The 9,617-nt window shown below is 40.5% G+C and overlaps 1 protein-coding gene across 2 annotated transcripts in view; it reads right to left on the bottom strand.

Moving 5' to 3' along the window:
* The window catches only part of PARP11 (poly (ADP-ribose) polymerase family, member 11), a 55,160-nt gene extending 47,416 nt beyond the window's left edge, over positions 1–7,744 (bottom strand). Inside the window, exon 1 of one of the 2 annotated variants that reach the window (XM_006862679.1) lies at positions 7,594–7,744. In XM_006862679.1, coding sequence (XP_006862741.1) covers positions 7,594–7,611 — 18 coding nt within the window. In that variant the 5' untranslated portion in view covers positions 7,612–7,744. The remainder of the gene's footprint in view (positions 1–7,593) is intronic. The other variant, XM_006862680.1, reaches the window with a different exon arrangement.
* Positions 7,745–9,617: the final 1,873 nt, after the last annotated feature.

Genomic DNA, 9,617 nt, shown 5'->3' with positions numbered 1-9,617 from the left:
GGAGCGGCTGGTAGTTTCGAACCGCTGACCTTAAGGTTCGCAGCCCGATTTGTAACCACTACGCTACCAGTAGACAACCTAAATACAGAAATATTTTGTTTATCACTGCCTTCCGGTCCACTGACCACACTCCCCTCAGTTCACTCTGGGAGGGCACACTTCATGCCACTAGCATCCTGTCTTCCTGGTGATGGCTGCTGTATCCCAGAAATGTGTTTGTTTTGAGGCTCAGATGGATGTGAGTCATGCACTCAGCATGACTACAATTAGAACAATTACAAAGAATCCCAAGAAGATTAAGATAGGAAAATAAATCTATGATTGTATATGGATCCTAGGTAGTAAGCTACCGTATTACCTAGGATAAACATTTCTGAAGCTAAAAGAATTGAAGAACAATTCAAGGGTATTGAAGATTCAATGCAGGAAATACTGAACAATGTAGGCAGCACCATAAGAGGATGGAACGAGTACAGAGAGTCACTGTATCAAAAAGCACTGGTCAGGAGGGCAGCATATGATCAAGAACCAATGGTACTGAAGGAAGAAGTCCAAGTTTTACTGACGGAATTAGCAAAACATAAGATTCCTGGAATTGATAGAACACCAATGGAAATGTTTTAACAAACTGATGCCATGCTGGAAGCTTGCACTAGTTTATGCCAAGAAATTTGGAAGATATCTACCTGGACAAATGACTTGGATACATCCATATTTGTGTCCATTCCAAAGAAAGATGACCCTACTGAATGGGAAAATATCATTAATATCATAAACAAGTGAAGTTTTGCTGAAGCTAATGCAAAAACACTTACAGCAGTACATTGATAGTGAGCAGCCAGAAATTCAAGTCGGATTCAGAAGAGGATGTGGAATGAGGGATATCACTGCTGATGTCAGGTGGATCTTGGCTGAAAGCAGAGAATACCAGAATGATGTTTACTTGTGTTTTACTGATTATGCAAAGGCATTTGACTGTTATCACTAATAAAATATGGATAACACAGCAAAAAATGAGAATTCCAGAACAATAAATTGTGCTCAGGTAGAACCAATAAACAGACCAAGAGGCAGCTGTTAAAACAGAACAGGGTGTGGCGGATACTGCATGATTTAAAAACAGGAAAGGTGTGTGCCAGGGTAGTATCTTTTCACCATACTTCCATCATATTTATTCCATTTGTATAGTGAGCAAATAATCTGAAAAACTGTACTATATGAAGAAGAATTTAGTATCGGCAGAAAGGCTCATTAACAGACTGCTATCTGTAGATGATACAATTTTGCTTGCTGAAAGTGAAGTGGACTTGAAGCACTGCTAATGAAGATCAAAGACTATAAACTCAATGTAAAGAAAACAAAAATCCTCACCACTGAGCCAGCAAACATCATCATAATAAATGGAGACTTGACTGGAGTTATCAAAGACTTCATTTTACTTGGATCAGCAATCAGTGCTCTTGGAAGCAGCAGTCAAAATATCACCTGATGCCCTAGGCAAATCTGCTGCAAAAGACCTCTTCAAAGTGTCACTTTGAGGACTTAAGTATTTAGTATTTTCAACTGCCTCATAAGGAAGACCTAAGAAGAATTAATGCATTTGAATTATGGTGTTGGAAAAGAATATTAAAAGCACGGAGTACCAGAAGAAAAGACAAATCTGTCTTGGAAGAAGAAGTACAGCCAGAACGTTTCTTAGAAGCGAGGGATGATGAAACTTCATCTCACATACTTTGGACATGTTTGTATTTCCCTACCCTAGTGTTTCAGTGTTTCACATGTGCCGAGGTGCTTTACATGTGGCAGATACTAAACATTTACTGACTGAATGAATTAAATAATGAGTAAGTGACTGAGTATGTGAGTTCAGCTTAGACATATTAAGTATGAACAATCAGAAGGGTAACCGAGTAAAGACATCTATCACCCAGCTCAGGAGGGTTGGGACTAAAGACATACATTTGGCAGGCAAATTCACAAAAGTAATATTTGAGTCCTTGTAGGTCACCAAAAAAGGATGTGCTGAGGGAGAAAAAGATAAAGAGTAGAACATTTCAGGCAGAGAAGGCAGCAAAGAAGCAAAGGCAAGATTAGGACTCAAGGATAAACTATCGAGAAGGGAAGAACTCCAAATGAGTCCAGTTCCAGGAACACTAAGGGTGTCCCTGGATGTGGTTATCCAATAAAGTGTTAAGGGTAGAAGCTGGACAAATGTGGCTGAGGCATGAGTAATGACAAAAAGCATAACATCATTCTTTTAAGAAGCTTGACACAAAAAGGAGAGATAGCTCCAAAGGAATTTGGAAGCAGCTTCAATATGAGACAGAAAAAGGTTAGCTCAGCAAGTAAAGCACTAGCTAAAATACAAATGTTATAATTGCGACTAACAGGAACAGAAAGGAGTCAGGGACTTGGTTACAATTGCAATTTTGTTACTTACTCACTTGCGTGATCACAGGAATATCACCCTCCCTTACCTAACACAAGAGATTATTCTAATGCTGAAGAGTTAATACTTTCCATAAAGTAAGGCATTGGTCTTGCAATGATGGTTTGTAATCTTGAACAATGTTTGTCACTTTTTACTTTCTCTCACCAGTGTATCATAGAAGTCAAAATTTCATGTGTAATATGAGGGTAAATTTAAAAGAACTGCTACGAGGTCTATAGTTCACACATGCACAGGTCTGTTCCAAACAAAACGTGTTGAAACATGGTTCTGCAATCAGTAGATGGTTGCAGACAAGTTCTCAGTAACAACCATCTCAGTCTCTTTAGGGTGACATGGAAAAAAAACAATTTGTCAAAATTTTAACAAAACTCCAGTGGATATCTTCTCAAATCACCGAAACTTTGCAGTAAGTTTAAAAACAAGTTTTTAAATGGACCAAGCATTTTAAGGCAGGTTGGCAAGTCCTCAAAGATGAATTCAAAGTAGAAACACAAGCTCAGAAGGCTATGGCAACTGTTTTTTAATAATTCCACAGGGGTAATTTTGATAGATTTCCTTGAAGGACACAAGATGATCATGAGGGCTTATTATGAAAAAAATTTATGAAAAGCGTATTGGTGAGAAAAAAGTCCAGAAAAGTTTCACTGAGGATTTTTTTCCCATCATTTAAAAAGCACTTGCTCATTCTTCCAAGGAAGCAAGAGCTGTTCTAGGGAAATTTTGTTGTTAAAAATGGGAAACTTGCCCCATCCACCCTATAGCCCTGATATAGGGCTTCAGACTTCTTTTTGTTCCTAAAACTCAAACATTTCAAAAACAGGATTTGAGTCCATTGAGGATGACAAAAATGTCATTTCGATGTGCTGTAAATCGAAGAGTACAGAATTCTCAAGCTGAGGGACCATTAATCAAGGATTTCTTCTTCCCCTGAAGAATGGAAAGATACCAAGTGCTCACATCAGAACAGGATGCCTGCTGCTTCTTTGGATCTAGCCAGGCCTGGAAGGGACCAGGAAACATCATCCCAGACCACATGATTTTCCTGAAAAAAACTAAAACTGTGTGCTAACATTTACTTAGATCTCTTTGGCTATCTTTTTCCCTCCAAGGAAAGGTGATGGGCCAGTGATGAATTCCAACATGTTGGTCATTTCATGAACTTTTCACATGGAAGGGTGGCTGCTTCTGAGAAGTACCATGGCATGGGTCAGAGTAACACTTCCTCAAAACTACTGTGAGTGAAACAGTGTTCCACAAGTGATTCTTTTTAATAATAGTAATAGGAGGTATATTTGCACATAAGAAGTAGTATATAAAGGCCATGTTCTTGTTGTTTTTAAGTGCCGTCGAATTGGTTCCAACTCACAGTGACCCTGTATAGGGTTTCTGAGCAGTGGCTGGTGAACTTGAACTGACAACCTTGCGGTTCAAACCAACTTTGCAGTCCAGTGTGTTAACCCGCAGCACCATACCAGGACTCCCATGAAGGCCACTGATCAAAAATATACAGGAAGAAATCAGGCAGAAGTCTTAACTTACAACTGTTAACAAAGGCCTTCCTTCACAAAGTAGAATGGAAAGAAATGCTGAAGAGTAACTTAAACTGGTAGGTAAGACAAAGGATATCTGCATTTATCTTTAGTGTCTCTGTGGGTTTTTTAGACCATTTGAATTGTGTTAGGCTTGTAGCTGTTAGACACCATCAAGTCACTTCTGACTCAGCAACTCTGTACAACAGAACCAAACACTGCCTCATCCTGCGACATCTTCATCATCACTGCTGTGTGAGCCTGCTGTTGTAACCAGTGTCGGTTGATCTCACTGAAGGTCTTCTTTTTCACAGACCCTTTACCTTTCTGCTGACTGCATTACCAAGAAACGTGTTCTTCTCCAATGATGGCCTTACAGCGCCTGATAACATGTCCAAAGTATATGAGACGAAGTCTTATCATCCTGGCTTCTAAGGAGCATTCTGCTGTGTACTTCTTCTAAGACAGACTTGTTTGTGCTTCTGATAATTCATGATATATTTAATATTCTATGACATCATAATTCAAAGGCATCAATTCATCTTTATTCACTGTTCAGTTTTTAAATACATATGAGGCAACTGAAAATACCAGGGCTTGGATCAGGTACACCCTAGTCTTCAAAGTGATATCTTGGCTTTGTAACACTTTAAGGAGTTCTTCCACAACAGATATGCTCAATGCAATATGGCGTCTGATTTCTTGACAGCTACTCCATGGGTATTGATTATAGAACTAAAATGAAATCCTTGATAATATCAATCTTCTCACTGTTTATCATGTTACTTACTTGTCTAGTGGGAGGATTTTTGTTTTATGTTGAGGTGTAATCCATACTGATTTTCCAGCAAGTGCTTCAAGCCCTCTGTTTTCAGCAAGTAAACTTGTATCATCTACATATTATAGGTTGTTAATGAGTCTTCCTTCAATCCTGTGGCCGTGTTCTTCATATTGTCCAGCTTCACACATCATTTGCTTACTGAACAGACTGAATAAATATTGAACAACCTAGACACATACCTTTCTTGATTTTACACCATGCAGTGTCCCTTGTTCTGTTCAAATGACTGGCTCTTGATCTATGTACAGGTTCCTCACAAGTACAATTAAGTGCTCTGGAATTCCCATCCTTTTCAATGTTTTTCATAATTTGTTATGATCTACACAGTTGAACGCCTTTGCAATCAATGAAACACAGGTAAACACCTTTCTGTTACTCTCTGCTTTCAGCCAACATCTATCTGCCATTAACTATAATATCCCTTATCCCATGTCCTCTTCTGAATCCAACTTGAATTTCTGTTAGTTCCTTGTTGATGTACTGCTGCAACTGGTTTTGAATTATATTCAGCAAAACTTTACTTGCATGTCTCATTAATGCTATTGTTCAATAATATCCACATACTGTTGGATCACCTTTCCTTGGAATGGGCACAAATATGGACACTACCAAATGTATCTTGGCTGCACGGAGTGAGCGATTCCAGTGCTGCAACCGTTTGTTAAAATGTTTCACTTGGCACTCCATCAATTCCTGGAGCCTTGAGTTTTCTCCAGTATTTTAGGGTTAGGTCTCTGTTTATGGTAACATTAAAACTAATTTTTATTCCAGGAGCATAGCTATACAGACTATCAAAATGTCCCTTCTATTAGAAGAAACTAACAAATTACTAGAGAAACTAACATCAGAATTTTTATTGCAGTAAAAAAATATACAGCCTGTCCTTACATGCTCAGAAGAAAACCAGCATCAGCAAACAATAAAACACAGTTGAACAAGGGTCAGAAGAAAGTGGGATTGATTGTATGGGGAAGGCTCACCACTGTGAACACAGTAACAACTTTACTGAAATCAAGCAACATTAGGAGGGTGATTCCAGGAGAGACTGTTACAAAGAAATGACAACGAAAACAAATGCATGAGATAATTATGAATGCTTTTATGAACCCCACAAATATACAACTGCAAATTCTGGTGTATTAGTGATAAAGGAGGGAGAATAAACAATGAGAGCAATCTGGAACTGGTCCATTCACCTAACTAAGATGATTCTTTATTTCAATGAATATTACTGAGTGTCTATTATATGCCAGGCTCTGCTCTCTAGTCTGAGGACAAAGCAGTAAAACAAAACAGGCAAAAATCTTGCTCATCTGGAGATTACCATACAGAGAAGAATTTAAAATATGAGTTTGAAAAAGACAGGTAGACTGAAGGATATGTTATGGAAAACTCGCAAAAGACAACTAGTGAAAATGAGAGAAAAATACAGACATATAATGAAATTTGTTAATGGCAAATAATGAAACTGAGTATTTCAGCAGGGTCACTATGAGTTGGAATTTGACAGCAACGGATTTGGGTTTTCTCTTTTACTGGAAATACAATCCAGAAACAGAACAGAAAGAAAAGGAACACTGATTATAGCAAAGGAGCTATTACAAGAATGGAAACCAAACACTATGAAAGGAATGGTAGATGGTTATCTCAGCACATGGGGTGGTGTCACATATTCAGTTTCCAAAGCTCAACTCCTAAGGTGTGGAGTCCTCATGTGGCACTGTGGGTTAATGAGCTGGACTTCAAAGTCGGTTTGAACTACAAGGTCAGCAGTTCAAGCTCACCAGCCACCCCTTAGAAACCCTATACGGGGTCACCATGAGTTAGAACCAACTCATAGAGCACTTAACAACAACAACAAAAGGTGTTGTTGTTCTGCCATTTTGCGAGGAGATTTCAACTAACAAGAGACTGGTGGAATACCTTGGCAAATGGATCCCATTCTTTACATATTTTATGTAAATAAATGTACAAAAAGCAAAGCCTACAAAAATACATGCAGGCATAATGTAAAAACCGGAGTAAAATAAGGTGGGAGAGAGACTTGCAATTGAAAGGTTCCAGTTCATCATTTTTGTGCACTTAAAGAAAATATCTCAAGAGCTTCACTTAGAGGCCGAGAGCACAAAATCAGTTCCCCAAATTGTAAATGGCTGTCCACCAAGTTCGTTCCTCTTAGGCACATTCAAGACTGGGGGTCGGATCCCCACATTGGTAGGACTGCGAGGTATACGTAAGATAAAGGAAAGTAACCGGTTCAAAGCCCAGTTACTATAACTAGAAAGCAAAAAATTAGAACTTTAAACATACACTGAAGGAGCTCTGGTAGCGTAGTGGTTACGAATTGGGCTGCGAACCTTAAGGCCAGCAGTTCGAAACTACCAGCCGCTCCGCGGGAGACAGATGAGGCGTTCTGCTCCCATAAAGACTTACAGCCTCGGAAACCCTGTACAGAGTGGCTATGGGTCGGAACCGACTCGATGGCACTTAACAACAACAACAAAGATACATTGAAGGGAGGCGGAGAAACCACAGCAAGTAAAACAAATGATTGTAATCGGGAAGCAACACTGTTTTGGAAAACCCACCGAGCCATCTCCACACCTCAAAAAGGCAGAACCCGCAGAGGCCACAAGGGCCGGGATCTTCAGGTCCCCGGAACTCAAGACCCAGCCTCAAGAGGACGGGAAACAGTTCCCGGGAAACCCCTCCCCGCCTCTCTCAAAGCAACCCCGCCCATTGGGTCCGCCCCGTCCCGCCCGGCTACTCACCGGATTCGCTTCCCACATAACGGTGGCGAAATCGAGCGGAGAGAGCCTGGGGGAAGGGGCTAGCCGCGGGACCGGGGTGTTGGGTATTCTCTTGAGGATCCCCGGGAGCGAAGGGTTGGAGAGGCAACCTTTACGTAGGCATTTCTTTCCCCCTCCCTGTCACAAGTCTGCGTCCTCCGATCGTACTCGCGACTTCCGCCTGAGGCCGGCCAACCAGCGCTGGCCCCGCCCCACCCCCGGAAGCTCGCCCGCCCCTACAACTCCCTCCAGGTTCTCGTGGGCGGGGCTTGTAAATATCTGCGTTAGAAGTGTATTTGTAGAGCTTCCAGTCTGTCCACTCTTACAGGCTGTATCTCTACTACAACATCCAAGCCACAGCTGATTGTGTATACTTTCCATGTTATTCTTGTTAAGTGCTATCGAGTTCCAACGCCTAGTGACCCTGTATAGAGTTTCTGAGGAGCAGCTGGTAAACTTGAACCGCTGACCTTGAGGTTCAAATCAACTTTGCAGTCCAGCGCATTAATCAATTCATAGTGTCGTGTTGTTAAGTGCTGTCCAGTAGGTTCCGACAATAGGAACATCTGGTAGGCTTGAACCTCCGATCATGCAGTTAGCTGTCCAGTGCTTATCCCTTAACCTGTAGCGCCACACTAGGGCTCCTCATAGTGTAATAACATGTTGTTTGTTGTTAGGTGCCATCAAGTTAGTACCGACTCATAGCAGCCCTGTGCACAACAACGAAACACGGCTCAGTCCTGCACCAAAACCTCACAATCGTTACTACGCTTGAATCCATTGCTGCTGCCACTGTGCCAATTCGAGATCCTGTTGGGGATCTTCCTCTTTTTCTCTGACCTTTCACTTTACCAAACATCATATCCTTCTCCAGTGACTGGTCCTTCCTAATAATATGTCAAAAGAATGAGAGACAAAGTCTTCTAAGGAGCATTCTGGCTGTACTTCTTCCACCACAGACAGATTGGTTTGGTTTTTTTTTTTTTTTTTTTTTTTGGCAGTCCATGGTACTAAAATGCATCGATTCTTCATGGTCTTCCTTATTAAATGTTCAACTTTTACATGAAGTTGAAGTTACTGAAAATTGCATGGCTTAGGCCAGGTTCACCTCAGTCCTGAAACTGACATCTTTGCTCTTGAACACTTTGAAGAGGTCTTGTGCAGCAGATTTGCCTAATGAAATACATTGCTTGATTTCTTAACTGCTGCTTCCATGACTGTTGATGGTTGATCCAAGCATAATGAAGTCTTTGACAATGTCAATCTTTTCTCCGCTTAATGGTCCAGTGGTGAGGTGCAATATGGAAGGCTGTGGTCTTTGATCTTCATCAGTACTTCAAGTCTTCACTTTCAGCAAGCAAGTTTGTTGTATTATCTGCATATCACAGGTTGTTAAAGAGTGTTCCTCCAATCCAGATGCCATGTTTTTCTTCATATAATCTAACTTCTCAGTTTATATGCTCAGAATACTAATTGAAGAAGTATGGTAAAGAATACAACCGAGACACATACCTTTCCTAATTTTAAACCATTTAGTGTCCCTTGTTTTGTTCAAACAATTGCCTCTTGGTCTAGGGGAAGATTCCTCATGAGCACAATTAAGTGTTCTGGAATACTCATTCTCTGCAATGTTGGCTGTAGCTTGTCGTGATCCACACAATCAAAAGCCTTTGCAGAGTCAATAAAGCACAAGTAAACATCTTGTCTATCAGTTTGCCATACTATGGTGGTTTGCGTGTTGCTCTGATTTTGGAAGCTATGCCATCAGCATTTTAAATACCACAGGGTCATCCATAGTGGACAGGTTTCAGCTGAGCTTCCAAATGAAGCCTGACTAGGAAAAAAGAAACTACTAATGAATATTTAGTTACTGAAAATCTTATGACTGCAGACCAACCTGGAGTGGCTAGAAAAATAGAAGATACTTCTTGAAAGAAAGACCTACAGGAAAAATATAAAACAACATAGGCAGACCGACTGTTACTACAAGAACAAGCAACTTGCTT

Source organism: Chrysochloris asiatica, unplaced genomic scaffold, assembly GCF_000296735.1.
Source record: "Chrysochloris asiatica unplaced genomic scaffold, ChrAsi1.0 scaffold00050, whole genome shotgun sequence".
In the NCBI taxonomy this organism is placed as follows: domain Eukaryota; kingdom Metazoa; phylum Chordata; class Mammalia; order Afrosoricida; family Chrysochloridae; genus Chrysochloris; species Chrysochloris asiatica.
The sequence above is the reverse complement of the archived record's forward strand: the minus strand, read 5'-3'. Positions and strand labels throughout refer to the sequence as shown.